Raw genomic sequence first — 13,842 nt, 5'->3', positions numbered from 1 at the left:
AAATAATTAAAATCCTGATCCTTGAAGGAATGCATATCGCTCGCCTCCTTTCATGGCAGTTCATGACAGGTGGGTTTATTGTGAACGACAGCAAATCTTGGCTCAGTATCTAAATTATGGCCACATGTGCTAAGGTCTGTGGCAGCCATCTTGAATCAGGTGGACTCCATGTGTTGATGAGCTGTAGATGTACACCTTGTGACTAATATCTGAGAGTTTCACAGTTCTTTCTAGTGGTTCCTGAGATATTTTGCTAACAAACACAGGATGCATGTGTGTGTTTTATCAAAGGAGCAGGAGAACGTTGTCCTGCTGGGACATGTGTTCCTGCTTGGTGTCTCAGTGGGAAGGACAAGTGGCAGCATGTCTGTTTGGACTCCGATGCGGGCCTCCTGATACTGACTGAGACCTGCAGAGTCTTGATGAGGTTACTGTGGTTCAGTGGGGCCCGACCCGCTCCGATCCGCCAGAAGTTCCTGTTTTTGTCCGTGAGTTCATACCTGCTCCTTTTTACACAAACAGAACTGATTATCTGATAAAAAACTATTTAAAGTTCGGAGCTGTTGTTGTGAACCTTCTGTCAGGTTCTGAGAACCTGGTTTGTTCTAAGAGAACGGATCAGGTTTCAGGTGTTGGGAGAAGCTTGGACTCCATGTGACTCCTCACCAAGCCTCCTCCTTACCTCCCTGCCATTGGCCCGCCGAGGAGGAGCAGCTGAGCCTGATTGGATCAAAACAAGGGCCTGTCTGCAGGAGGCCTCCTGACAGAAACCGCTTCAGGGAGGTCAGCTGGGTCGGTTCTAACCCGGGAACCTAAAGAGAGGAGTCCCAACAGCTAAAACAGGAGGAGCTTAAACGTAAACAAACCAGACATTTTACCGGCTGAAGAAATCAAATAAATGACATTTCTGAGAAAACTCGCTTTGAGAGCTGAAAGACTTCATGAAGAAACCTGTTCATATGAACACAAGCTGAACAGAAGCTAAAATTAGAATAAAAAAAACAGGAGCAATGAGTTAAAAACTGCTAAACTTTACAGTAAAACATAACCAGGGTCAAAAAGCTTAAATTAATGACATAGCTAAAAGTAGAATTTGCTAAACTAACTAAATGCTACAATTACAAACTGTAGCTAAAAGCTAACATTAAATAGAAGCAAAAATAGTAGCTAAATGATAAAATTATTAATAGTAGCCAAAAGTTTAAAATTAACATAATAATTAAAAGCTAAAATTAGAAAAACAATAGCTATAAGCTAAAGTTAGCAACATAGTAGCTAAAATCAGAACAGTAGCATAATTAAAACTGCTACTTAAAGCTAAAATTAATAAAACTAGATAAAAGCAAAACAGCTTCTATAAGCGAAATATAGCAAATCAATAGATAAAAGTTCAAATGATCAACTGTAAGCAAACATTTGCAAAACGGCTAAAAGCTCAAATTAGTAGGACCATAGCTTAAAGCTAAAGGAAGCATACGACAAAAGCAGCACGTGTGATCTAACAGATTGCAGAGAAGAATGTTTATGAAGAGCTTTGTATTTTTATGGGGAAAATTGTTGTAAATAAATGTAACAATTCAAGAAGTATTTAAAAAACTAAAAGTCCGAGCTCACTCTTCCTGATGAGCTGAGCGTCGTGATCTAAGTTTGGTTAAAGTACCACAAAGTGTAGAAACCATTAACAGGAAATCAGCTGGATGCTGACTCAGCGTTCTCGCAGTAAAACCTTAAGATCAAACTTTAGTTTCACTCGAAGTTTTCTCTGCTCGTACTTTAGAATATCGAGAGCAGCTCCAGGAATGCCTCTGATGTTCCTAAACTAATGTTTGCAGTTTTTATTAAAGGTAAAGAAATATCTCTCGCTCTCTGGCCTGTTGATAAAGAACAGGAGATAAAAGTCTCTGCAGTCTGAGCTGGTTTTCACTCAACTGCAAGGTGGGGTTTTTTTTTGTTTTTTTTTTTGAGGAAGTTTTAAATTGCTCTGGGCAGTGGGAGTTCACCGAGGACGTTTGTTGTCTCTGGTAACTGTATTCAGATCAGGTTATGTAAGAGCTCCTGAAAACAAACAGAAGGGGAAGTCCTGCATGGAAAACACAATCTGGATGCTTCCTTCTCTCTTCTCTCTCAAACCAGCTCGATCAGAACCCATCCAAGTGTTTGGACCTGGATCATTTCGGTGGCAGAGCCTAAAACCTCCTCCTGTTTTCTGGTCCCTGAACCATCAGCAGCCTGCAGATGTGTGAACGTGACGCAGGCCTCAGACCTGCTCAGCGAGGTGTTCAGTGTCCTTTGTGTGCAGATCTGAGGACATGTAAAGGCGTTTCATCCAGAGCCTCCCTGACTCTCAGCCAAGCAGCTCTAAATAGAACAACCTCCTGCTTCGGCTGCTCGTTATGCTGCAGAGACAACGACCTTGTTCAGTTTGTCTCTTCAGACGCGCTGTAACGTATCTGGTTACTGCAGATCCTTCTAGACTAAATCAGAACTTTGTTTTTGCTCGTGAGGTAAACTGAGGCCCAGCTTTAGATGGAGATCTTTGACACAACTTAAATTATTTTGATCAAATCACTTGTATTGGTTGTGTATGACTCTCAGCTACTACCACACCAGACTTTAGCTCCGTATCTGTGAAATAAACTCATTTATAGACGTTTTTGTGTTTTCTTTTCACCATAATCATTTAACATGTTCAGTAAATGAATTAAACGCCGACTGAAGGACTAATAATAGATAATAAATCGTGTTCCTGTGCTTTGCTCCGGTCTGGTCTCAGGTTCTGAAGCGTCCAGGGAGTCGGGGTCTCTGAACGCTGACGTTGACACTTTGAGGTTTTCTGAGAGCTGCAGGCGTTTCCAGCAGCTCTGCTGACAACAGAGACCCTCTGTTCCCCACCCGGAGCAGTCGTGCCAGCCTCCCGCTCTATCAGGGGCAGGCTGGACCCAGCGGCCCAGCAGGGACTCACAGAAACTCGGACCTGAGGGGAACTCTGCTACTTTATCTCACTGGATCGAAGAGCCTGATTGTTACCTGATAATGAGAGGAAACACACGGGTCCAGCTGCCGAGTTACTGCTGCAGGACACTTAAAGCAATCGTTCAGATCTTTGAAAGCAGGGTTCTTTGGAAAGGTCATGAACAGTTAGTATCTTACCTGTTGCAGATAGCTTTGTGAATAACCTGTTGGAGAAATAATGTTTAATTCTGATGAGCTATGGGCTAATCTATAGAGGAACAAGACCAAAGAACTTTAATCTAGATTCATGCAAACACTTTTTTTTAATAAACTTTTACATTTATTTGTGAATTTGAATCTATAAAGGATGGAAATTCCCACATTAACTGTCCAGTAAATACAATGTCAATTTGAGTAACACTATATTGTTTCTTTAATTTCCCTTCTTCTATTTGACTGATTTTATAGTTTGAGTTTGTTTGAAGTGTTAGCAAACATTTTGTGAACCAGAGAGCAGGTTTTAATGAAATTTTCAGAGGGTATTAATTTAATAAACATCAACAACTAAAGTCAACCTGATTCAAGATGGCTGCCACAGATAAGCAACCGTTTTTCCAGGACCAATAAAGAACCAGACAATTTTACAGATATTGGGCTTGGATTTGGTGTGGTAGTTCAAGCTCAAGAATCTTTATTATCCCCAAGGGACGATTAGTTTCACAGTCAGTAGTCACATAAAACATCTATGCTAGACAAGACACTGAGACATGAAAATAGCAATACATGAAATCATAATTTTTCATTGAAAAGCCTGATCGCTGCAGGGATGAATGAGTTTTTCAGTCTGTTCGTCCTACAGCTGGGCAGCAGATACCTGCGTCCAGATGGAAGCAACCTGAACTCACCATGGAGTGGATGATCAGGATCTGCCAGAATCAGTCAGGTAGAAGCTGAGAGTCGTCCTCAACACAAACTCTCCTGTTAGATCTGACGATAACACGAGATCATTTATAAGGTTTGACCGAAATGGCTACAAGATTATTCTATTTTAAATCTTGGGCCTGAAACAGGCTTTCATTAAACCGTTCCAGTTAACGTCTAATTCAATGCGATATAAATCGACGTCAAAAGCATCTTGAATCTCGTCCTCACACACGAGGCCGGGCTGAGAGGATCGTTCCGTCTCAGAGATACGCTGTGTCAGGCTGTAAGCAGCTCCAGCTGGACTCCACACCCTCCCACCTTCGCCTTACATAACCTCTTCTCCTCCTCGCCTATTTGCTCTGCACAGAGCTGCCAAACTCTGATTGTAATGTGGCATTCAGCAGCAGAAATAAAGTTGCATGTGCTGTTTAGTTTGCAAGCGTAGCTCCCTGGATGGCCAGTGGTTGTCTGGAAAAGTAAAAATAATGCTCGCAGTTTTGTGAATGAGTCACACAGATATCCTTGTGGCTTAATTACTTAGCGAGTCAGTGGGAAGTCCTCCACCTAACGGGGAACATAGTGTTCCCAGCTGCACATCCTCGCTGCCAGGACAAAGAGCTGAAAATGAAATACTGGACAGGAGTTCTCATCTGAAACCAGACACGACGATTTACAGTCGCAGCTTTTTATACGGCGGCTCATTCAAGAGTACGATAACCGGAGGGTCACATCATTCAGACGAATGAGTCTCTGCACGTGATTTTAGTTTAGTGGAACTATTTGCGACTTGTGCTGCAAAACGGACAAAATTTATTTGCATTATTCAAGTTGTTTTGACACCTTTACATGTTATAATTTTTTTGAAACCTCAGAGAAACAAAACAAAACAACAGAAAAAAAAAAAACAAGCAAAGCAGCAAACTGTAGAAAAATGACCAGAAAGCGACAGAAAACTATCTCAAAGATAATAAAAGAAACAAACAAACTGAAGCACCAAGGCCTTCATGTGTCTGAGATAAACTTGTATCTGCAGTGTCTGATAGTTTTTAATAGAAAAATAAACTCTAGTGTCATCAGCATAACAAACATTTACCTAAATATTTCCACACAAAAAAGCAAGTTTAAAGTGAACAGGACTGGTCCGAGACCAGAACCTTGTGGAGCACCATATTTAACTTACATTATGTGTAGCAGGTACATTGTTCATATAAAAACTGAAATACTTAAAAAAACAAAAAGTCCACAGCGATTCTTTTGATTTGAATGTGTTAAATTCGTTACAACAAAATGTTGTCATTCTTTTTTAGGTAATTGTGAGTCCTGACAATATCAAAACACGAAAATAAATAAATGCTAATTTATTTATTTACTATTTTATTTTACTAACAACAGGCCACAGAAACCAAATACACACAAATTATGATAAAAGTTTAAATAAAAAATGACCAGAGACAAAAAACAAACATTTAGAAGCACAAAATAACCACAAAAAGACTGAAAATGCAACTGCAAAGACAAAATGTTGAACGTTTCATTTATAACCATAACTTTGTTACCATAGTAGCGCTTCAAATTGCCCCAAAGTCTGGTTTGAAGTGATGTTTTTAAGGCTGAGCTACAGACCTGGGAGAAACCTGACCTGACTAAACCTAACTAGAAACAACATTAGGTAATGATTGATGCTAAATACGGTACATTTACTCTTTAGGGAGCACAACTCAAAGTTCAACGTGGAGGCAAACAATAACAGGCAGAGGGTGGGAGGTGAGGGGTAATATATTGAACACAGTAATCTCTTTAGTTTTGAGCTGTGGCACATACATGCGTCTGAGCATTTGTTGTGTTTTCCGTTATCTTCCTCTGAGCATTTTGCTGACAGAATAGCTTTATGATTTCTCATTATGCAGATCTGGAGGAACGATATGACTATGTTGTTTGTAGAAAGGACCTTTGTCTTTGTGAATGTTTTCTGCAACCGAAGTCAGACCTCAGTCAAACACCCAAACGCTAATGACATCAATGAGCATGCTGGTTCACATTATGGCTGCAGCACAAGGAAGCACATTGTATCGCCTGCATACAGCGACGTGGGCTTCACATGAGAAGACCTTCTGTCACAGCAATCCAGCAGAAAATCTACGGCACACGACGTCTCACAACAAACATAGTTCTAGAACCACTCCCACTGGACTAACTTCAGTGTGACAACGAAAAACAAACTGTCTCTGTAAGATTTAATGTAAATAAATCACACTCTGTTGGCAAGATGGACATTCATTCATCCATAATGAGTGCAGAGAAGTTAGGCAGTAAAGCTCTGACTTGAATTGTATTGTTCGTAATTAAGTTGAAGACATCTAATAGAATGCCACATGCCTCTCAAACTGTTCAGCATGGCGGTGCATTGATCATGGTTTGGGTTTTTGTTGCGGATCCTAATAAAAGGAGTAAAAATAAACTGGCTCAGTGAGCGTCCTAAAGAAAGTGTCATGCTGTAAAATATTTAACAGATGGTGTAAAGTGTTATGGATGTGGCAATTTGGGCTTCTGGTAACTACAGGTCAAAGGTCAAATGTCAGAAGGTGTAGAACACATATGTCAAACTCAAGGCCCGGGGGCCAAATGTGGCTCTCGTTGTTATCTTATCTGGCCCCCAAGACGATAAACGTAAAATACTTTTATCACTTGAATTTTTTCAGTACTCTATGAGTATGATGTCATAAGTGCAGCAGAGAACGTCAAATAAGACCAAACAAACGTTTGTAGAGGAACCTGCAACTAGAAAAGATGTCGGGTATCTAACTTGAGTTAATGTAGATTCTGAAATTGGTCCTTAGTTTGAAAAAGGTTTTAATTTTGGCCTCCTTTTGTTAGTGAGTTTGACACCCAGGGTGTAGAAGATAAGAAGTCAATAAAAGAAACAAGTTCTCAGGCCCCCGTTGCAAAAGAGATCTGTGATCTCAATGGGATTTGCCTGGTTACATAAAGGTTAATAAATAAATGATGGATAGCAGCTTACTGACTCTGTCACTGATGTAAGGGACTCCAGCTCTGTTCCAGACACAGAACCAGCTTTCCTCACCAGTACTAGTTCAAAATCCTAGTAGTCTAGAACCCTACAAACACACTTCCTGTTTCCAGCACAACCATCAAGAATTTGTGGGCAGAACAAAAAGGAACATAACATTCAGGAAAAAGGTGATGATTAAAACACAGAAAGCAAAAAACAAAGTGGCAGATACAAAATAATTCCATCCATTCATCCATCCATCCATCCATCCATCCATCCATCATCTTCCGCTTATTCCGAAGTTGGGTCGCGGGGGCAGCAGCTTGAGCAGGGAGGCCCAGACATCTCTTGCCACAGCCTCCTCTTCCAGCTCTTCTGGGAGGATTCCAAGACGTTCCCAGGCCAACCGAGAGGCATAGTCTCTCCAGCGTGTCCCGGGTCTTTCCCGGGGTCTCCTCCCAGTTGGACATGCCCAAAGCACCTCTGTAGGGAGGCGCCCAGGGAGCATCCTTACCATAGTAAGGGTAGGAATGTAGACCGACCAGTAAACAGAGAGCTTTGCCTTACTGCTCAGCTCTCTCTTCACCACAACGGACCAGTACAAAGTCTGCAATACTGCAGATGCTGCACCAGTCCGTCTGTCAAAATAATTCAAGATACATAAGATGTCATAGTACTAAAATACTAAAAGTATACAAAACTTTAAATAAAACCAAACATTAGAATATAAAGCCTTCATGATTATCTGCATCTCTGTTCCAGACATTTATTAGTCTTTTATCTTTTTACAGTGACAGAACTTTGACATACGGTCAGAACCACAATAAAATATGATGCTTTGCTAAACATTAATCTGTTTCCTAAGTTTAAAATGTAACAATGATGCAAGTAAGCAACTGTTATTTAACCTGTTTGTTTTTAATTTGCAATGGCCAACATTTAATCCTATGTGTTTTTAATATTTGTCCAAATAAATCAACCAAATTTACATAAAATTACACTAATACAAAACAATTTTATTCTTCTTTAGTCTGACTGAAAGTTCAAAGCTTGCTCGAGGCCTCAAGTTAAGCAGAAATAAATAAAGATGCATTTATAGGGTCGTGTTTTGGTCTCCTTTATTCTGCAGCAGGTTGAAAGTAAACTTGTAATAAAGCAGACAGTAAAGTGAACGCAGTCAGCTGTTTGCTCAGGGAGAAGTTCTGTTGGCAGAGGGAACAATCAAACATGGTGACCATGTGATAAAAGCTAACGTAGGTGTGACAGATAACGCTGTAATTGCAGATACGAGCGTTTATTTTAAATTATTGACCCTCAGACGTCACTTGGACCGGGTCGTCGTGACCTGCCGCCATAAAGTGTTCATCTTTGCTCTGTCTGGTTGGAGGTTCACAGCCGTTGAGCAACGCAGGGGCAACGCCGGGGAAGGATCGCAGACACCTCTGCCTGCCAAGTCCTGCAGTCACGCAGCCTCAAGCTCGGCAGGCGGGGTCGGGTAACGACTCGAACGGGCCTTTAAACGTGAAACAACTCCCACGAATGTCCAAAGATCCGTCTGTGACGTCTCACTTGTTGCAACGCCTGAGAGGGGCCAAAGTGATCACACGTCCAAACTGCTGGGTTTGAGTCTTTAGACACAAATAAGTCTGAAGTGATTATGACACACCTGAATACGCAAAAACCCAGTGAACTTTGAGGAGTCACTGCATGATGAAACAGCAGCGCCAAGTTATTTCAAATCTAGACTGTACCAGACGCTCTCAGGTTTCCCAAGACTTGAATGCAACATGGAGGCGTGCAGCGAGTCTGACTGAGGAACATCAGTCGGGGTTCAAGCCCTTTGATTCATGCGGTTGAAATAAAACTTCTAGATCTCACTGTCGGCCTGAATTGTTAAGTGTAAACGTGAACAGAAGCTTTAATGTTCCCCCAAAACTGAAAGAAACGCAAACAGAGTTCATGTTTTGCCAAAAAGTTTTTGACATTTTGGGAAGTACCTTTCCTTCTTTCCAGGTATTACTCTTTACATATCAGCTGACAGATTTTGATATATGATTTTTAAAATGATAAATCAAATGAACAAAATAAAAATTCCAATATTGAATAATTAAATAGTTTGGTCCACATTCTAGGGCTGGGCTACCCAACTCAATTAGTTACTGGAAGCTAGAGTTGCATTTGGGCCCCAAAAAATTCGACCCGACCTGGCCCCAACCGTAGCCATCATTTACAAACCCCACCGACCCAACAAATTAACAGTAATTACAGGTCCAAACCCGTAAAAAAAAAACATTTTTAATTAGTTATTAATGGTCGGGGACATGCAGCTGAATAAAAGCAGCAGAAGATTTGGAGCCGAGAGGTGTTTGTACTTTCATGGCTGTAAAAAAGAATTTAAACCCCGTTTCTGCTGCATTTATCTGAATTACTGAAACACGCGGACAGCTCTGACACACGCGTCTGCTTTGGGATCTCACCTGTCTGGGTCAACGGCCGCGCGCGTCTGCTGAGTGCAGCGGCTGAATGAACGTACATTTGGGCGATGAATCGCTGCCTGGCAGTCCAGTCCCATCTGAAGCTTAACTGAACCTTTTACCTCTTTCAAGGCCGGTCAGCACGTGGTGAAATAGCTGCGTGCGGCTGGTGGATGTATGGCAGGCCATGTTATCATATAATTGGATCGCGGCTGATCCTGACCTAATTAAAAGCTTGAAACCGGCCCAGCCCGCCCATTAATCACATTATAATGGCCCAGCCCAGCCCGAACCTAATCCGGGTCGGTCTGGGCTGGGTTTCGGGTTCAGGTTAGAAATGACAGCTCTACTCAGGTGTGACAAGGCTAATTTTGGCAGCATGAAGCTCGTTAGCCCATCAAATATATATATATATATATATATATATATATATATATATATATATATATATATATATTTCAATCCATAAATCCATAAATTAGCCGCAGCATGGTAGAAGCCACAATGTGCAAAGCGTGTGAAAAAAGTAGCTGCTTATAGTCTGGAAATTACGGTAGTCCTGTTTTCTTATAACCTTGTTGTGTTTAGCAAACTTTTGAAGATTTTTGTTGACTCTTTGCCCACATTTGGTTCAGTTTGAATATGTTTATGAACCAAACCCCCAACATTTAGTTCATGTTCAAGTCAGCTTTATTGTCATTCACATCACATGTGGTACATGAGGTGGAATGAAATTATGTACGCAGGGTCCCAGTTACACCCAACAATAGCAAAAATAGACAGTGTAAAAAGAAACAAAGAAATTTAAAATTTAAACAGACTTCTTCCATTAGGGGTCTTTTCTCCATTAGAAAACATCTGTTGCTATGGCGACTGTTAAGCCCCTAAAAGCTCCTCCTAATGAATCCTTGACCTCTTTTTTCCCATTGTTTTTTAGTTGTTTGGTGACAAACAAAGCACAATGACTTAATCATCTTAACATCGAAGCTTCAGTAAAGATTCAGCAACAAACTGAAGCATCATTTGTATTCTGTGTTTATGCGTTAGTTGAATTTTGGTGATTTAAATCAGCTCAGTGTAATACACCAAATCTGTTTAGTCTCCCTGAGGGGCCAGCTGTCTACAGCTCAGTTGACCCAGTTTATCAGAGTGGGTTGAGGCACGCTGACCAGTGCAGCCATTTTGAGTTCCAGTTCTTTGTGTGGCCCATTGTGAGCAGGAATGGAGCTGCAGCCTCGGACCACAGAGCTCGCTCAGTGATTTTAATATAAACTCCCTGACCCCGGCATGCCGGCTGCCTGAGAGCGGAGCGCTGCTTCGTGAATACCCTCAGCCTCTTCACTCTGTCTTAGAGACAAACAGGAGGGGAGGTTTGGTCACAGGATTGGTGGAGCTGTTGCTAAGGGGAGGGTTCGGCTCGCTGATGGATGGAGCACGCATCAAATTGATGCTTTATATTCAATTCTCCACTTAAAGTTACATTCAGCAACACACAGCTGCAGAAATGAACAGCTGACATTTGAACTGCTCAGTCTCTGAGGGTTACAGGGACACGTTTCATGTCTTATCAGTGCAATTTAGACATTTATGACCACACAGCTGCATCGTTTAGGGAACCCTGCAATTGATAAGATGCCAGCTAGTTTTGGATTTAAAAAGAGCTTAACGCAGTAAAAATAAAAAACGTTGTCGTAGTTCATCATGAAGGTTTTTAACTTAAAATTTCAGTCACCCTTCCAAAAGATGTGCAGCTAACGAAGCCATAAACGTGATTTGCATGAATGACGGTAAAGTGCAAAAGGTCAACTTTTACTTGAGAATCCATGATTTCCCAATTTTAAAAAGGTAAGCCTGCTTTTAATAGACGTGCCACACTTCACAGCTCAAAGCCTTCTGTAAAGTGCCTTAAAAGTTAAAAACAGTGACAGGGTTTGTTAAAATGTAATGTTTATTTCAGTTGAACTGCATCAATAAAAAACTGGTTTTTGAAATAAGAACACGTGACATTAAAACAGAACTGATCAGGGCAAGCAGGTGTAGAAAAAGTATGCAAAAGGCACAACATTTAAAAAGATAAAGAGCCCTTCAGCTCAGCATTAAAATGATCTACAAAACAAAAGGAGGGGCAGAATAACCAGCATTCAACATCTCCTACAGACAAAACTTTTATTCTCACACGCATGACGTTTGTGACATGGTTCAACTCTGAAGTGACTAAAGTGAAGTTCTGGGTAAACCTGAGCTGTGCTTCATTTGGCCGGGGGCAGTCGGTAAACCTCCGCCGAGCACCATCGACCTCGGCAGAGGAGCAGGCATCACCGGTTTTAGGTGGGGGAGAACGTGGGAGTGCTAAGTGAGGAGTGAAAGGATGGATGCCCTGATCAGATCCAGTCATTACAAAAAGTCCAGTCCAGGGTCGGAGGCTGGTCTTCATCTCATGAAGTTCCCTCCTCCGATCTCTCGCTTGTATCTGTTGGTGAGGTGGTCTGCCTGCAAGGTGAGCTTGGACAGGACTCCGAACAGTCCTCTGAGGTGATAATGAAACTGGTGCTCCAGGTCTGCATTGTCCTCGGGGTGCAGGGGCTTCTGCTGCTCCTCCTGCTTCACGGCCATCTCCAGGAAGCTGGCGCCGCTGCTCATCTCCTTCAGCAGACCCCACTCCATGTCGTTCTTGATGGACTTGAGGAGCAGGTAGTGCTCGTACATGTCCCTCTGCTTGTTGGCGCACAGCGGCTCGTCGTCGTCATCGTCGTTGTTGTTGTTGTCGTCGTTCGCGGCCCGCTCCTCCAGGGGCACGTCCCTCAGCAGGCTGGGCACCATGATGGTCTCGTTCATGTTGTTGGCAGCCGCTATGAAGCGGTGCATGACGTTGAGGAGCGAGTGCTTGTTGCTGGCCGGGTCACCGTTGATCTGCATCATCTTGGTGGTGGTGGTGGTGGGGGGGAAGCTTTGGGTTAGCTTGAGCAGCTGATCTGCAGGAGGAAGTGGAGGAACATGAGGGTGGAGGAAAGAAAATGCTGCCGTCAAACGATCCGAACCACAGCTTTTACATGAACTGCAGCACCAACCCCACTGAACCCCTCCCATCATGACCTTGACGACTTGCAGCTGAATCGTGTTGAGCTAAAATAAAGAGTGAAAGCAGGAAGACTGACCTGAAGCACCGCAGAACCTGAGGAACACGGAGGGTTGATTGTCTTGGTTAGTCTCGTCAGCAACCGGACAGAAAGCTCCGGGAAGGAAAGAGAACTTCCTCAGCTGTCTGGAAGCCTAACCCCGGTTTTTATATGGACAAGCCGGCAGGAAATCAAAGTCCGCCCTCCTGGCATGTTCCCGTCGAGCCAATTGGGCTGAACCAGGATCTGTGGGTGGATCTCTGCAGCGTCTGATCCACAACAGACCAATTAGAGGAAGCCTGGGAGCTGCCAGTCAGGCTTATTGTGTGCTGCTGCCTGGAAACACCTCCACGTCCCAGGCCGTTAGGGCCTGGAGGCTCCTCATAATTGATGCTCAGCAGGTTCGTCAGGTGTGCTCTCTAATTAGTCTCAAAGTACCACGGTTAGGCGGGTTTGACTCGGTTTAAAGTCTTACTTCTCATCAAGTCGTTTTGTTTTTTGTTGCGCGGCGGCGCCCCCTGCTGGCTGAACCGTGTCACTACAACGCGAACGTTCTCAAACGTTCTACTTTAAAAAAAAAAAAACCATTTTATTATTTATTTAAAGTCGTGGCACAAATGAGGGCCAGTAAATTATGTTTTGGAGTCATCCTGGAGCAAAATGTGGTCTTACCGGGTGGTTCTGGCCTGAAGACTCCACAGAATCGGCCAAGTCAGGTCGCAGGCGGTTCAGTTGCGCGCGCCGCGTGGTGCTTTCAAAATAAAAGCTGACCAACCCGGAAGTCGAAGCTGTAACGGGACAAACCTCCTCCAGAGGGTTTTAAAACCTGTCCTCTCACAAAAACAACGAAAAGGATCATAATGTCTATTTGTGTTACTATTTTGTGTATATCTGTTAGCAAAATGTCTTGTAAACCAGAGCATGAATTTGAACGAAACTCTTACAAAGTAACAATTGGGTGAACATCTGCAAATGATTTCAATTCCATTCAAGTTGACATTGTCCTCCTGTACCAAGTAGTGACACTGACATGAAACTTGGTGTGGTAGTAGCTGATGGTTGTTTATGACGTGTACTTAGAGTGCTACATGTTGCACACCATCTTAGTTCATGCTCAGGTAAAAAAAAAAAAAATCCAACAAAGTTAAGTCAAACCTGACTTAACTTTGAAGCCGCTGCTTCTCCACGTCGAGAGGAGCCAGTTGAGGTGGCTTGGGCATCTGTTTAGGATGCCTCCTGGACGCCTCCCTGGTGAGGTGTTCCAGACACGTCCTACCAGAAGGAGGCCCAGAGGAAGACCCAGGACACGCTGGAGGGACTATATTTCTCGGCTGGCCTGGGAACGCCTCAGGATTCCCCCGTAAGA

The 13,842-nt window shown here is 42.8% G+C and overlaps 1 protein-coding gene across 1 annotated transcript; it reads right to left on the bottom strand.

Annotated features, from left to right (window-relative positions):
- Nucleotides 1-11,512: 11,512 nt before the first annotated feature.
- Nucleotides 11,513-12,676, bottom strand: mid1ip1l (MID1 interacting protein 1, like). The gene is made up of 2 exons (XM_037675730.1): nucleotides 12,516-12,676; nucleotides 11,513-12,332 (listed from the first exon to the last, which is right to left on the bottom strand). Exon 2 carries the CDS (start codon nucleotides 12,277-12,279, stop codon nucleotides 11,791-11,793), a length of 489 nt encoding a protein of 162 aa, XP_037531658.1. The 5' UTR covers nucleotides 12,280-12,332; nucleotides 12,516-12,676; the 3' UTR covers nucleotides 11,513-11,790.
- Nucleotides 12,677-13,842: the final 1,166 nt, after the last annotated feature.

This window comes from Nematolebias whitei, chromosome 4, assembly GCF_014905685.2.
Source record: "Nematolebias whitei isolate Nwh7 chromosome 4, NemWhi1, whole genome shotgun sequence".
Taxonomy (NCBI): domain Eukaryota; kingdom Metazoa; phylum Chordata; class Actinopteri; order Cyprinodontiformes; family Rivulidae; genus Nematolebias; species Nematolebias whitei.
This window is presented reverse-complemented; position numbering and strand designations above follow the sequence as displayed.